The sequence below is a fragment of the Spinacia oleracea genome, chromosome 1, assembly GCF_020520425.1.
Source record: "Spinacia oleracea cultivar Varoflay chromosome 1, BTI_SOV_V1, whole genome shotgun sequence".
Taxonomy (NCBI): Eukaryota; Viridiplantae; Streptophyta; class Magnoliopsida; order Caryophyllales; family Amaranthaceae; genus Spinacia; species Spinacia oleracea.
Genome location: NC_079487.1, coordinates 116,251,408 through 116,268,493, shown reverse-complemented (window position 1 = coordinate 116,268,493; position 17,086 = coordinate 116,251,408). Strand labels below are relative to the sequence as shown.

Genomic DNA, 17,086 nt, shown 5'->3' with positions numbered 1-17,086 from the left:
TAGGTGGTAAAATATATGTTTTAGTTTTTAGGTGGTAAAAAACAACACAAATTCTTATTTACGTGGGGTGTACGATAAATATTGTACACCGAAGTTAAAGTTAACGTAAAATGTTTAAAAGTTAAGTTTATATACGTAAAAGTTATATATATTTTTTAATGATAAATTTTTTCATTTTAATAAAAAATATTTCATCAAAATCACTGATAGTGAATAAAATTTATCATTTAGCGCTTTAAAATGTTTATCTATTAACTTTTTTTTAATAATATAAAAGTTAGAGAAAACTGGGTAAAAATTATGTTGTGTACAATAAATTTATTGTATACTGAATTTATTGTACACCTTGTGCATGCAAGACCTTTTGAAAAAATTATTTTTCGATTTTTGTAGGTGATAAAAAATAGGCAAATTTGTTAAAAAGGACCTTTTATAACCCAAATTTTGCGAGAAAGGACCTTATATAATTTTTTTTGTGAAATCACACCTTAATGTAAATTTTTTTGCGAGAAAGGACCTTATATAATTTTTTTTGGTGAAATCACACCTTAATGTACTTTTTTTTTGCGAAAGACAACCAAAAGTAAATTTTCGGCATTGACTGAGCTTTTCCGGCCATTGACTTGCACGTGAGAAGCACGTGTGGCTTTATTTTGCTAATTACACCCAATTTTCCTCCAAAATTCTAAGATTTAAAACCTAAAGTTGAAAAAAAAGTCGAAATAAAATCAAGTTTGAAAAGTCAAGACTCGGGAAAATCAATGTCTTTAGCCAACGTAAGCCACGCGTGCTGCTCACGTGCAAGTCAATGGCCGGAAAAGCTCAGTCAATGCCGGAAAATTTCCTTAGGTCCTTTCTCGCAAAAAAAATTACTTTAAGGTGTGTTTTCACAAAAAAAATTATATAAGGTCCTTTCTCGCAAAATTTGTGTTATAAAAGGTCCTTTTTAGCAAATTTGCCTAAAAAATAATTCAAACGTTAATGCAGAAAAAAAAAAAAACAAATTAAAACCTTTTCCGTCATTTCCAATTTCCATCTAAGAGCGAAAAGGGCGTCCTTCGACTTCTTCCCCAAAACTGAGAATTTGAGAATCAAAATTTTCCCAGAAATCGAATTCCAGAGTTTCTCTCTCTTTACTAGGTAAATCACTGAATTTCTTTCGCTGCTTTACTCTTTCGATTTCAATTTCTATTGATTAACGGTTAATTTGAATGCCATATTGTTAAGTTCTATACATTTTTGGGCGAATTTGGTGATTTATGGAATAATTTGCTGTTTGTTCGAGTGCATTTATCATTGAGTATGTAGCTTATTTGGTAGCATGATTTTTGCTTGGAAAAACCCTCCAAATTGTGCTGCAGGAAGAACTGAAGAAATCGATAGAGGCGAAAATGAGTCTCCGTCAAAGTAACTTGAAGCCTGAAAGACCTGGTTAGTGAACTTTTGCTACTTTTTGTGAAATTTGTAACTTGCCAAACTAATTACTGCAACCTATTTATCTCATGATCTTAGCCGACCCCGTCATTTAGATTACAGCTTCATTTTTGTTGTTGTATCTATCTTATGATGATATGGTTTGGAAGGAAAACAGAATTGGAGTATCCCTCTATTTTAGAAATTGGAAAATTTTGGTGGAAAGGTGATATGTCCTTGGTAAGGCTGCAACTTGAGGCATATGCTGCAGATGGTCTGGAATTTGTGTGGGGAAGTTGAGCTTTAGTTGCCGTCTTATCACGAGATGTTATCCTTTTAGTTATTATGGAGAAGGCTGAAATACAAAGGCCTGAATCATTGAGCTAAGGCTCCATAGATTTTGTGAAATGACCATTTATAATTTTGTTACTATTATGGAACCATCCCAACTTTTAGGACACACCATTATAGTATAGTTGACTTATGTATCGGTTTAATGAGTATGGCTTGATGATAACATTTATTGAGTTTAAGAAACTTGAAAATGTTCTTCCTTTTCGAGGTTGACGGTATTTTTTGTGGTCATTGATCTTGTTTCCTGTTTCTTCTAGATCCTGTTTTCTTGAGGACGCTGGATTCCAGCATCAAACGTAACACTGCAGTTATTAAAAAGCTTAAACAGATAAGTGAAGATCAACGAGAAGGCTTGATGGATGATTTGCGAGGTGTCAACCTGAGTAAATTCGTGACTGAGGCAGTGGCAGCTATATGTGATGCGAAGCTAAAAACTTCAGACATTCAGGCTGCTGTTCAGGTTAGCCTAGTTTTTGGAGCTGAATACTGTCCCTCCCCCCAAATACTGTCCCTCCCCCCAAATACTGTCCTATCTAGAACATTGTACCTGTAGACTGGCTATTATTGGTTGGTGAACTGCTTTGAGATTGGAGTACTGGAATTAGCTCTTTGAAATATGATATTTTTATTACTTTGCTATTTTTCTCATGAACCATCTCTTTGAAGCTTGGACTAGTTTCCCATCTCAATGCTTATTAAGAACTGTTTATCATACGTGTACAAAGTTTTTCTCCTCAGGCTTCCTTACATACAATCAGTATTAGTTATTAGGGAAGATAATACCTTACTTGTGGCGCCTTTCCTGCTCTTTTAGGGATAGAAGATATTTTCTTTGCTTGTTTTTTTGTTTTTGTTTTTGTTTTTGTTTTTGTTTTTGGGTATTTCTGTCGAGGTAGATGTTGATCTCTTGTCCTACGATTGAGCCTTTTTATTTGAAAGTGTCTTCTCTTTGTTCGTGACTGAGAAAAACTCTTTGAACTGTACACCACACACCTCTTTATTCTCATGGTGGAAGGGCAAAGAACGAAAAAGAAGAAAAATGGGTGGGGGGTGTTGAAGTAGGTTTTCCTGTTCCTTTCTTTCCTCTGCGACATTTGACATGGTCATCATTTGACAGATTTGTTCATTTCTTCACCAAAGATACCTGGATTTCTCATCGAGCCTGACCCAGGGGTTATCAAAAGTGTTATTTTCTGGGAAAGCAACAGAAGACCTGGAGACAGATAAAAACTCAAAAGCCATGAAGAAGCGCAGCTCCTTAAAGCTCCTTTTGGAATTGTACTTTGTTGGGGTCATAGAAGATAGTAGTGTTTTTGTCAACATCATCAAAGATCTTACGAGTTTGGAACACCTAAAGGACCGAGATGCTACTCAGACTAATCTGTCTCTGCTTGCTACATTTGCACGTCAAGGAAGAGTTTTCCTGGGCCTTCCACTTTCTGGACCAGAAGCTGATGAAGAGGTGAATCTGTTTTTAGTTCATCAAAAATCATAGTACTTAACTGCTGCTTACAAATCCCTGTCTCTCTTATGTTACAAGGGTTAGTTTTGCCTTCAGATATATTTTAGTTGGCTTTCAAAAGTGTTGAAAATTGACCTATCAAGATAAGGTAGTGAGCATCCAAAACTTAGCAGAACTAAGGCAACACCGGATCATCTCTTTCTAATTTGTCAATTATTGTTTATGTTTCCTTTTGTGCGCGCCTCATATAATACATAGAAATGAGGCTTTTCAAGTTCTGTGAATTGCACTGTTAAAGGTACTACTAAAAATGTATATGTGTATTGTTAAGTGGAGTGAGCATCAATCTGACATTTTAATTGACCGTCGTACGTAGTTTTATCTAGTTGAGGGTTGTGATTTTTCTATAGTTAATACCAAACAGAAAATTAGATTTTCAGTGTATCACTTCATTTATAAAGAAACTAAACATTGTCATATCAAATCATTTAATCACCTTAAATAATAGGCAAGAAAAATTGTTCATAAAGTTCATCTTTAACAAAATTTGGCATGTTTCTATTAACAACATATAAATAGTGCAACAATGTACGGATAAATGTTTATATCTTTACAGATGAAAAACCAGTTGTATATAGTAGTACCAATTAAAGAAATGAAACATAAAAAGTAGTGTGTTTCGCTTGTTTATATGCCCGCAATGTGATTACCTAACCACATGAATTTTCACGTCTTATTATTCAGAAGCGAGTGATTGTCTTTGTATCTTATCGTATTTTATCCTTTTATTTTAACTTTTATTCTCATATAATCTTCATTTTCGTCTATAAAACTCTTAAAGTACACATATAATTAACAACATCCTCTAAATGATCCTACTTAGCAACATTTTTTTTTGGAGGGAAATCCTACTTAGCAACATCGTCCTCTATATAATCATGAATTGTTTATTTTTTCCATACACTTTCTATTTTTACGATTTTTAATCATAAAATATCATAATCATAATGTTTTTGTTAATTTGTGTATGGATTCAGGAGAAGTAATTAGTATTAAGGCCAAAAAAATACTTATGTGTATAGCTTAGCGAGATGTGGTGGAGGTTTTGGGGATGCATTTTTTTTGATGTTTGTTTGATTTAGTTTTCTTTGATTTTTTTTACTCATCAAAGACTCATAGTACATGTATTTGTGGCAAAATATAGTTTTTTGTATTCAAGTGACCCTATTCTAGAACATTATTTGAAAAAAATTACTGGGATTTTTTTTTTACTTAACTGCAGTTGAGAAAGAAATTTTGTAAGTGTTATTGAGAGATTGTTGTGTAACTTTAGAGGAGTTTGAATTTATCAAGCAAGATTGCTTCACAAATTATCCGTGAGTTAAGATATGTTGACTTTTTTTTTTTTTTGTAAACAATATTTTATGCTTTCCTTGCGTCATTATTGTCGATCATTAAATATAGTTGTTTGAATTTTTTTTATGTTATTCAATTAATTTAGTTGTCAGTTAGGATATTATAGTCTATTCCATAGGGGGACATTAAAAGTGCAATTACTAAATTAACCTCGGGAGTTCTCTTATAGAATAGAGATAAAATTGATTTGATATTTCTAATGACTAGTTGTGAAGACTGATTTAAAAATTTAATACTATATCTTTGAAGTTAAAATTGGATAATAGAAAGAACCTTATGATATACATGATTATGTGGTTAAGTTAACCTATTAGATTCTACCAATGATAATACTCTCTCTTTTTGTTTGAATTTGATTTATTTGGATCATCTGTGGTAGTCATTTGATGTACTGATGTCCATGTCACCATTAGTCTTTATGTCATCCCTTCTTTGCGCTTCCACCGTGCTTTCTCTTTCTTAATCACCCCCCAGAAAGAGAAAAAGGGGAAACGAGGGTTTTGCCTCTGCTGTTTGTATCATGATGACGATATCAGTTTCGTAATTTCTTGTACGTTTTTATCAATCATATGCTGCATTTTGCTGAACCCTTGTATCTTATCACAGTTTTTCAAAAGCCTTAATGTCACTGCTGATCAGAAGAAAATCTTCAAGAAGGCGTTTCATGTGTATTATGATGCTGTTGCTGAAGTCCTACATGCTGAGCATGCTGTAAGTCCTGTTACCACCCCCCCGCTCTTCTGCAAAATTTTATCTGTTTTTCCTCTCAGCTTCTGTTTTTTGTTCTTTCAGAGTTGTGCCCTGAAGACCACAAAATGTTGAGTGAAAATGTACTACGAGAGTAGATCCCACTAGGGATAGCAATGGGTAGGGTCTGGGTAAGGTCTAGCAATACAAGGACCCTAATTTTTTGACCTATACCCATACCCTACCCTTACTCTATAGGGTCCAAAATTACAAGACCCTTATCCGGACCCTATGGGTCCAGTAGGGTATGGGTAGGGTCTAGGGTCTGGAGCGGGTCCGTGTTGTCTTGTTTTTCTATAACTTTTATCGACTTTTTTTTATATCCAATTATATGTATTGCGCAAAAAAAAACAAACCAGGCCAATTGTTATTTTGACATTTTAGAACAAGTAAATCGCTAGTACCCAAAAATCATCCTTGTCTTTGCTTAAAACACATTACAATTTAAAGTACCGAGGTCACTAATTATAAAATCTCAAGTTCTCAATTACACGACGTATGTTAGAGGTAGAGGCTTCTTTGACTTAGAGAGTGGTAGTGCCGGATGATTGTTAGAGGAGTAGATATGGTTTTGTGGATTGCTTTAGGGTTTTGTGTTATTTTTATATTTTATTTTTTTAAAATAAAATTTGAGCGGGTTTAGTTTAGGGTATGGGTCTTAAGGGTCTATGGGTAGGGTCTGTGTAGGGTCCGGGTCTGAATAAATTGGATCCCGTACTCTACCTACCCTATCCAATACCTCATATCCTCATACCCTACCCTTACCCTGTACTCCTATAGGGTCTAGAATTTTAGGGTAGTGTCCGACAGGGTCAGGGTATGGTCCTGGACCCGTTGCCATCCCGCTGCCCCCCCCCCCCCCCCTCCCCCCTCTAATTTTCTATTCTTCACGAATTTACCTTCTTGAGTACTCTTGTGGTTACTTTTATCTTCATGTGCCTTCTTCTGAAACCATTATCATTTCCCGTCTTCCACAATTTGAATGGTTTAGATTGCTGTGTGTTGCTAGTTTTTTTTCCTTGTTCATAGGGAATGTTTCAAAATATTTTGTTCCTTATTCATTGAAAAATGTTCAGGCAGTTTGTAACACCTTGATTGTCCTACTCTGAACTTCTATTGATTGAATCCTTTCACCAGTCTCTTCGCCAGATGGAGCATGAGAATGCAAAAATTTTGAATGCGAAAGGGGAGCTAAGTGATGATAATGCATCATTATACGAGAAGTTGCGAAAATCTTATGACCATTTGTACCGGGGTGTCACATCGTAAGTGTCTTGGATCTTTTTAATGAACGGATCCTTTTAATATATACTCCCTCCTTTCCGTAACAAGGTATTGGCAAAGGGCATGGAGATTAAGGAGGAAGACAGGGAAAGGAAAAAAGTGGGAGTGTGGCTCCGAACTTTAGATATCAACAAATCAGAGAGGAATAACAGCAATAACTTAATAAAAGGAGAAAGTGTACAGTGTACTGTAATGTTGGGTATCCATTTTCAGATGTGTACTACTATACTTTAATATGGGATGGAGGGATCATATTTTGATTGTTTGTTTATTTTTTCTGTGGAAGTAATCTTCTTCAGACTTATCATTTGTTCTTTGCTCTTGCCAGTTTAGCTGAAGCCCTTGATATGCAACCTCCAGTGATGCATGAGGATGGTCATACTACCAGGGTAACTAGTGGGGATGATTCTTCTTCTGCTGCTGGAAAGGAATCTTCTGCTGTTGAAGCTGTGTGGGATGATGAAGATACAAGATCTTTCTATGAGTGCTTACCCGATCTTAGGTTTGTTTTTTGATTTTTTTTTTACCCTGTAGTTCAACAAGTTGTTTTAGACAATTCTATCTAGTAGCATTTCTATCCAACAGGGATCCCCCTAAAGAAACCAAGAGTGCCAGTAAAGAATGAAAAGAGGGATTATGGTGAGGGTGTTTTTAATAAGAAGATATTCATTCGATGTTTAGATAAGTTTTTTCATCTGTCTCCAGAGCATTTGTTCCAGCCGTTTTACTGGGGGATGCTGATTCCAAGGCCAGTGAGCAACATGCAAAGACGCAAGACCAATCATCTGTACGTGATTATGTTTTTATTTTAGCGACGTGTAATCCTTGGTTGCTTATCATCAGAAACTGTATTTTACTATGTGATATGTTGTGGATTGCCTCGTTCATGTGATCATAGGGTCATAGACTATATGTAGTAAAAAAGCTTTAGAAGGTAGTGATCTCGTGTGGCTAGTGACTTAGTGAGTAACTGTATGGTAACTCATTATCTACTAGAGGATAGGGCGCTGTGGTTTTACTGGTGCTTCTTACACCTTTTGAACACCCTACCTATTATTCATCGACATTATTAAGATATAATTCCTTCACATTTCATGGCTAATTCCGTTAATTGTGATTTTTTTGTTGGTTCATGGGATATTTTCCAAAGTACAGATTTGGCCGGTCAGCTGCTACGGAGTATTTTTTAGTGTTTGTTAAAATGTTTATTGAAATAAATAGAGTGTACGCTATCTACAAATTTCCAAAATACTACCTTGATCTATACTTTTAGAGCGCCATATTAATAGTGAAGGGACCATATTGCTTTGGATTTGTGTAAAAGTAATTGTGCCCCTTAAACCCTCAACTTTTCAGAAATACACCAAATACCCCCGAGATTTGTAAAAATGCACGAAATGCCCCTAATGTTTGTAAAAATGCACCAAACACCCCTATTGACTAGCGGACGTTAACGCCATTAGTCATTAACCTCTAAATACCCTAATTAACCATTAATTAACCTCTAAGTCTAACTAACCCGATTAACCCCCCAATTTTTATTATTTTTTTAATATTTTAAAACCCCTAAATAACCATTCAATTTTTTGATGTTGGGAATTTGCAATTTGATTTGTTTGCAATAATCTGGTTTTGCAATTTGATTATTTTTGCAACTTTCCCCAATTTGATTTGTTTGGAATAATTTGGGTTTGCTAGGCCAGGTTGGAGGTTAGGATAGCTGGGTGGAATTTGCAGATGAAGGCTGGGTTGGGCAACATGTGGTGATGGGTGGTTGTCGATGGTTGACAAGGAAAGGAAAAAGAGACAAAAGAAAAGAATAAAGAAAAAGAAAAGGGAAAAAAATAATTAGAGTTTATGTAATGGAAAAGTTAACGGAATTGAGGGAAAATGGTCATTAAGGGCATTTTGTGCATTTTTACAAACGTCAGGGGTATTTGGTCCATTTCTGAGAAGTTGAGGGCATTTCGTGCATTTCGTTAAACTTAAAGGGGCATTTCATTGAAACACTGTTTTTTCATTTGTTGTAATACACGTGTATTATCTTTTTATTATTTGAGAAAAATGATTTTTGATTCAGTTGCTATGGAGACAATGGAGTCTTTTGAGAGAGGATGAGAGGACTTAGGAGAAGCAGTAACAGTGCAGGGCGTGTGAAAAATATTCTTAAAAACTCCCTCTCCCCTCTCTACACCCCTTCTTCATTTCAGCAGGGGCTGTCTAGCGGTCGGCATTGGGGTAATATTGATGGTTTGAAATACGAGGGGTAGATATCCTTAATACTTTATAGTGCTTAATGGCTTAATGCAGCACTCTTGGAATTTCTTGATTTAGGATAGTAAACAGGACTACACAAACAGCTTTTCATATTTTTATTAAAAATCTCTTTTAGATATCAGATGTCGTATTGGAAAGGGGTGAAAGTTATCAGATTTTTTTGAGGAGAAGATATCAGAAATTAAGTGTTTGGTTGCTTAACAAGATTTCTTTTTGGTCAGTGTGAATGAGACTCAAGTCATGGTTTTGACTCTTTTGAGTTACTGGAGTTCTTGGACATACATAATGTTCCTCTTGCTCTTTTCTCTTCACTGTTGTTGTTAATGTTTTTAGGGGTTTCTATGACTTATTGGGGGGGGGGGGGGGTACTTGTAAATGTGCATGGACACATGAGACTGCACGTCTATGCTTACTTTTTTGGGTGCATATTTTAATTTTATCCCCCTCATACTGAGGTCACTCTGATACTTAATTGTTTGGTTATCAGGATGCTGCCTCAGAACATGATCAGGGTCACCCAGCTGCGGAGGATACTGTTGAGTCCTCTGTTGACTCTCCAACTTTGCAGGATGGTAAAATAATTGACAAAGGAAAGGATAAAGAAGGAAAGGGAAAAGATAGAGAGGAGAAAGAGAAGAATAAAGAAGTTGACAAAGAGAGAGGAAAAGATAAAGATGCAGATAAGAAAGGAGATAAAGAAAAGGAAAAACATAAAGGTCTCGAGGGTACCAATCTGGAAACTTTGGTGCAGCGCCTCCCAGGTTCTGTCAGCCGTGATCTTATTGATCAGTTAACTGTATGTGTTGTGCTGTTCCGAAAATAGATGAACTTTATCTTTTCATAACTCTTATTTGGTGTCTTGGATTGCACTCTTAGTAAAAAGATTTGTTTTGATCGTTCCCTTTTCAGGTAGAATTTTGCTATTTGAACTCAAAGACTAATCGAAAAAAGCTTGTGAGGGCATTATTCAATGTTCCCAGAACCTCCTTAGAGTTGCTTCCATACTACTCTCGCATGGTTGCCACATTGTCTACTTGTATGAAGGATATCTCTTCAATGCTTCTTCAGATGTTGGAAGAGGAGTTCAACTTCTTGATAAACAAGAAGGTTATTCTTTAAATTCCAAATGCATTTAGTTGCATGGTTATCTTGCTTTTTTCTTCCTATCTTTTGGCATACTGAAAACTATTATTTTCTCTTCATATCCGTGTATGCTTCAGGATCAAATGAACATTGAAACAAAGGTCAGGAATATCCGGTTTATTGGGGAACTGTGCAAATTTAAGATTGCCCCAGCTGGCCTTGTATTTAGCTGCTTAAAGGTATTTTAGTGGTTTATGAAATTATTTAGCTGCTTAAAGGTATAGTGGTTTATGGTATTATATAACTGGAGGTTGTTTGTAATGTGATATGTAATAATTGTCAATGCTGTCTATCATTGTAATGTTCTTTTACTTATTGCCAAAAAATAATGATCTAGTTTTTTGAGCTGAGGGTTGTCTAGTAGGTGTTCATCATCTTTAACACTTACCAAGGTTGCAACCAATAATTAGTGGCACCATTATCCAGGCAGTTAATGAATTGTTGTGGACATAACGGTATTTATAATCTAAGCAAATCTATGCAAATCATAGAAGGCAAATCATAAAAGGGAAATCTATGCAAATCATAGAAGGGAAAGTGTGGGGAGGAATATAGGGAAGGGGAAGGAAAAGAGGGGAGGGAAGAAGTGTGCTTCCCTTTACCTTCCAAATGTTTCTAACATTGGAAGGATTTGGTTTTGTTAAGAAGTGAAAGGGAAATGAATCCTAGATTCCCTTCCTTGCCGTTCATCCATGACATATCCAAATAAGATAAATTAAATCTCACTTTCCCTTCCCTCCAAATCCCCTTATCCAAATATTCTAAACACATAATTTACTCCCTCTTTCCCACACATCATAACACATAATTTTAGGTGATAAGTTGTTTTGGTTATCAATTATTAGTTTATTGAAAAGTAGATGAGAAAGAAGATAGCGGTAAAGTATTTTATTGAAAAAGTAGATATGATAGAAGATAGTGGGATAATTTTATATTGAATGTGAGAGTGCGAGTCTTAACTTTTTGATAGTGGGAAGAGATATATATTAAAATAACAGTGGATCCTTACCCAAATAGAAACAACACAAACAACAACAACAACAATGATTTGGGGTCGGCTAACATGGATCGACATAGGAGATCATCAATGTGACCAATCAAAATAGAAGTGTAGAAAGAAAGAAAGTGTAAAAACAATATGGACAGAGTGATTACAAGATAGATTTGACATGAAAATCTAAAATGTTCATATCTTTACACTAATCCAGATACTATTTTGATTATTTTGAGGGGCGTATTGGTCTTTTGACATTGGATGGGGAGAGGGTGTTCTGGGTCACAGACTCACATGACCTTCTCTTTTGACATAGTGTTGCGCATGGTGTTTTTCTCAAGCCTTAGGGCTGTATACATAATGTTGCAAAGCTCTCAGGGTACTGAATTGATAAATATTGTCTATTACATATGGTAAAATTTGAGCATTGGATAAGTTTGTTTTTCTGATACATTGTAGATTAATGACATCTTCGTAGAGCTTCTCTGGCTTTCTGTTTTTACTTATGAAGAGATCACATTTACTGTTGACCCAGGCTTGCTTGGATGAATTTACCCATCATAATATAGACGTGGCTTGCAATCTTCTGGAGACATGTGGGCGGTTCTTATATCGTTCTCCTGAAACCACAATACGCATGGCTAATATGTTGGAGATACTTATGCGGCTGAAAAATGTGAAGAATCTGGACCCTCGTCATAGCACTCTTGTTGAAAATGCATATTATCTCTGCAAACCTCCTGAGAGACCTGCCAGAATCACTAAAGTCCGCCCTCCCTTGCATCAGGTTTGATTTATTGTGGTTTTATTTTGTTTATGTTGTGTTAACGGCCTTCGTATTGAAACATACTTTATGATGTCTGCAGTACATTAGGAAAATGCTCTTCTCAGATCTGGACAAATCCTCCATTGAGCATGTGCTTAGACAACTTCGGAAATTGCCATGGAGTGAATGTGAGCCATATCTGCTGAAATGCTTTTTGAAGGTTCATCGCGGAAAATATGGGCAAATTCACCTTATTGCATCACTGACAGCTGGACTCAACCGTTACCATGATGATTTTGCTGTTGCTGTTGTTGATGAGGTATGGTCGTTTGCATTGACCTGTTCATTCTGAAATCTGACTTCTGAAAATGAAATCCTAAATCATCTAATTCTTATTGCAAAAGGTGTTGTACGCACTAGGTTTGCAATGAATTTATTGTACATTGGGGTAACTTTTAACTTGTTTTGATTAACTTTTATATTATAATTTTTGTTTGATGAATAAACGTTTTAAAGGGTTACGTAGTTACTTTTATACATTATTAGTGATTTTGAAGGGATATTTTTATTAAAGCGAAAAATTTTATCACTAAAAAATAGATAACTTTTACATTATACCTAACTTTTAAACATTTTTTATTTAACTTTTACTTCGATGTACAGTATTTATTGTACACCACCTTTAAATAGGAATTTGTGTTCTTATTGCTACAGATTATTACCCTTATTGAGTACTTTGAAATTTTGTTAAGACTTAAAGATTGTGATACTGCTGGATAGGATGCTGAATAATAACTTTTGTGTTCTAAGTTGAGTGAAGCTAAATGGCTAATTGTTGGCCACCTATTGGCTAACACTAGATAAAAGTTTTCACGAAGTTTATTTGTCCTTTTTCTGGAGTGGTTATGGAAAGAGTCAACTCGTTAGCCATCTGGAGTTTTTCATTTGAGTTGCCAATTGTGGTACTTCTCATTCTTCCCATTTTGAAACACTTTCCATTTAGCCATTTTCTTGGCTGAAAAACTCTGAGAGTTGATTCTCCTAAAGAAGAGTGGGTGTCATCCATATGTCTTCTAGTGAGTTTTGTGATGTTTGGTGTTTGGATTTCAGGTTTTGGAAGAAATCAGACTGGGGCTAGAGTTGAATGACTTCACTATGCAGCAACGACGGCTTGCACACATGCGTTTCTTAGGGGAGCTGTATAACTATGAGCATGTGGACTCATCTGTTATCTTTGAGACGCTATACTTGATTCTTGTTTTTGGCCATGGCACTGCTGAGGTATTAACTTTTCTTCTCTATGAGCTCACTTCTTTTATAAGATGATTTCTCATGAAAAAGTTTGCTGATCCTGACAACTGTGATATACTAGTTTGTATAGCTGTTCAAGTTATTTATTTTTTGCTTTCCTTTTACTTAATGAGCCTTGGCAATGTCAATGTTGCCCCATGCTGACTTGAGGCAACAATCAACATGGTCAAGCTTTATTCAGTCTTTTGACATGTCAGACTGGTTTTAGCTCTTGCCAAAATCATTCACCAGTCACTATCTTTTGTAATGGACAATTACAAGGTTATAAAAGATGAATGTCATGAAGAGTCTGGCAAATTTTGATATTCAGGAGATTTTTTTTTGTAATATTGTTGCCATTATAAGCAACTTAAACTTTTTATCTACCAAAATGTGTTGGATAACATACCCTTGGCTTCAAGTGTATGCATTTTCTGAAAATGGAGCCTTTTTTTTGGTGCCACATGTCGTTCCTAATAGAGTAATAGTACTTTTATTTTCTTCTTATCAGCAAGATGTCCTGGATCCTCCCGAGGATTGTTTCCGTATTAGGATGGTTATTACACTTCTTGAGACCTGCGGACACTACTTTGACCGAGGTTCATCCAGAAGGAAACTTGATCGATTTTTGATACATTTCCAAAGATATACCCTGGGCAAGGGTGTTTTACCGCTTGATATCGAGTTCGACTTACAGGTTTGTCTATCTGACTTTGTTGTCTGTACGAGGTTTTGGCAGATATTTTCCGGTTGTTGGTTAGTTAAATCCTACACGAATTTGATGGAACGGTGTTACCTATTCGTGAAAATTGTTCAGAGTTTTGAGTACTTGACTAGTGAGATTGCCGTTGCAGATCTTTTGGTCTTATTAAAGCCATGATGATTACCAGATGATATTTTTTTTTAAAAAAAATTGCAAATTATTTTGGAAAATGATATGTACAACTCTAAGGGCTGTAAAAAGCATAATCAAGTATTAATACCGACCGGTGCGTGATTTTATCATGAATTCATAAACTAATACGAACCACCATATTAGGAAATATATTAAATGTCATTATACAATCCTTGGGTTGTACACCCTATTATTTTTAGTTGTTAACTTTTCGTTTCTTATCATTTTCGGATTAAAATTTGTGTTTCACAGGATCTCTTTGCTGATCTGCGGCCAAATATGTCTCGCCATACCTCCATTGAAGAAGTCAATGATGCCCTTGCGGAACTGGAGGAGCATGAAGGTAAAGTCAGTAGTGAAAGACATTCAGAGAATGAGAAGCGTTCAAGCAGTATCTCTCGAAATAATCTTGTTAATGGTCAAGGCCTTGCAAATGGTGTTGATGAAAATGGGGGTGCACACGAGGATATAATAGGGGATAGTGAAACGGACTCGGACAGTGGCTCAATAGGTGCTGGGGGTCATGATGACGATGATGACATGTATGATGAGAATCATGATGCAGGGAGTGAGGTTGAGGATGATGATGATGATGTAGGGCCTGCTTCTGATGAAGATGGTGAAATTCATGTCAGGCAGAAGGCATCTGCCCGGGTTCAGAAGGAAGAATCTGAGTTTGACAGGGAGCTCAAAGCTCTTATGCAGGAGAGCTTAGAATCTCGTAAGCTGGAACTGCGATCCCGCCCAACACTTGACATGATGATACCAATGAGCATTTTGGAAGGTTCTTCTAAGGATCATCATGGAAAAGGGATTGAAGGGGAGAGCGGGGAAGACACATTGGAGGAAGAGAATGGAGGAAACCGAGAGGTGCGTGTAAAAGTTCTTGTGAAACGAGGACACAAGCAACAGACAAGGCAAATGTCGATTCCTCAAGATTGTTCTCTAGTGAGGAGTACGAAGCAGAAAGAAGCTGCTGAGCTTGAAGAGAAGCAGGACATAAAGCGATTAGTTCTGGAGTACAATGATAGAGAAGAAGAGGAGCTTAATGGGGTTGGGGTTGGTAACCAAATAATGGGTTGGACACAATCTGGGATAGGCCGAATACCTGGTCGTGGTAGCGCTTGGGAAGGAAGTGGTGGTAGAGGTTCTGGCTCACGTCATAGGTACCACCATCATTCTGGTGGTGGACATTTTTATAGTCGAAGAAGATGAAGACAATTTGGAGAGTGAATTAAATTAGACTTGGGTCCGGAGTATTCTTGAAATCTTCCTTATTGATACTTCATACTGAGTCTGAGGAGGGTCTGCATAAGCTTGCAGTTGAGATGATTCATGACATTTATTCATCTGCAACCAAAATGCAGAGGATTGAGGAACATCCCGATGGACTTCGATTACACTGGGTTGTTGCGTGACAAAAACAAGGATACCAATGAGCATGAGATTGGAAATACGGAAAATAGTATGTATGATTATAACTAGAAATTGAAGGGGGTTTGTCTGAGTTGCGGAGATACCATATTATCATGATAATTATTTCTTTTAGGTTAAAAATGATGTAAATTCTTCCACACAAGATTAACTGCCAATGTAAATAGTTGGCTACTAATATAGGTCCAAGAGGTGCTAGTACTTGCCATGAGTCTTTAAGAGCAACAACTGGAACTGTTCGTTTTCCAAATACTGCTTTTGATGATACAGATCTCTGTAATACAAATTGAGGAAGCTTGTGCGAAAGATCTGTGTTCATAGCTTTGATGTAACAAGCGAGAATCCGAATCTGTAAGTTTTTTCTAGTGATTACTACGTGTAAGCTTGTGGGAAACATCTCTGTTCAATTGTTCATACTCCTTCGCTTTGATGTAACAAGCAGGAATCAAAAGCCTTGAAAAACTTTGTTTTCTAGTGACTACTATGCGTAAGCTTGTGGGGAAGATCTTTGTTCATAACTTTGTTGTAACAAGCAGCAATCAAAGCCTTGGTTTTTCTAGTGACTACTATGCGTATACGCCCCAATGTTAATATTCTTGTGAGGAAGTTATGTTAATCCAAGTGACGCATATTAGAATCTGTAATCTCGAGGTACACTAAAGAAATACTCCCTCTGTCCCTTAATACTCGCACCGTTTTGACTTTTTGCACTATTTACAAAATTTACCTTGACCCTATTTTATTTCTAGTATATGAAAACAAATGTTAATATAAGTAATATATTGTTGGCTTCATCTCAATATATATTTCCAAAATATTATATTTTTATAAATTTTTACAATATGTAGGTAAAGATATTGATGGTCAAAGTTGTGCATTGGCAGGCGTGTCCAGTCAAAACGGTGCGAGTATTAAGGGACGGAGGGAGTAGCTAGACAATAACGGGCAGACAATTGGACATTATTATGTTTTTTTTTTGTTACATCCATTATAACATATTTCCTCCGTCTTTTAATACTCGCAACGTTTGTTAGTTTCACGCATGTCAATGCACAACTTTGATCATTTATATCTTAAATTCTCTTTATGCAAAAATTATAAAAAGTTGATATTTTGAAAATACACATTGAGACGAATCTAACAAGATCCCACATGACTATGTTTTATCTTACTTCGTATATAAAAAGCACTAAGAATAGTCAAAATAGATTATATAAATAGTGACAAAAGTCCAAACGTTGCGAGTATTAAAAGACGGAGGAAGTATTGAATAAAGAGTTCAAAATTGAAAGTACAACACTCTTATACAACACGAGCTTCAGGGTTATTAATTACCGAAGCAACTGATATGAGCAGTACTAGCACTTACATGTTACCTACCAGCCTAAACAAAATTACGAAACGTTGGAGTGGCAGCGAAAAACTTTGTTTTTCGGTCTTTGATTATTGAATCCACTGCACGTAGAAATGTAGATTTTAACGAATCCTACACATATAACACATTTGCTTTTCACATTTCCACGGTTGTCTTAAACAATTTGAAGGCCCTGTGCCAATTATGTATGTACTAAATCTGGGACTCTGTACATAATAAAACAACGATATTTTACT

General features: G+C 36.0%; 1 protein-coding gene across 2 annotated transcripts; it reads left to right on the top strand.

The window, feature by feature from the left end:
• The first annotated feature begins 983 nt into the window (after nt 1-983).
• Nucleotides 984-15,974, top strand: LOC110797541 (regulator of nonsense transcripts UPF2). 2 transcript variants are annotated; one of them, XM_022002663.2, is made up of 16 exons: nt 984-1,140; nt 1,362-1,431; nt 2,025-2,227; nt 2,885-3,229; nt 5,252-5,356; nt 6,530-6,657; nt 7,005-7,178; nt 7,382-7,463; nt 9,441-9,749; nt 9,863-10,060; nt 10,174-10,275; nt 11,626-11,877; nt 11,957-12,175; nt 12,967-13,137; nt 13,658-13,843; nt 14,294-15,974. In XM_022002663.2, exons 2-16 carry the CDS (start codon nt 1,392-1,394, stop codon nt 15,254-15,256), a joined length of 3,477 nt encoding a protein of 1,158 aa, XP_021858355.2. In that variant the 5' UTR covers nt 984-1,140; nt 1,362-1,391; the 3' UTR covers nt 15,257-15,974. The 2 variants fall into 2 exon arrangements, with proteins under 2 accessions (XP_021858355.2, XP_056697064.1); XM_056841086.1 differs by lacking the exons at nt 984-1,140; nt 1,362-1,431; nt 2,025-2,227; nt 6,530-6,657 and having other exon boundaries at nt 2,998-3,229.
• The last annotated feature ends 1,112 nt before the right edge of the window (nt 15,975-17,086 follow it).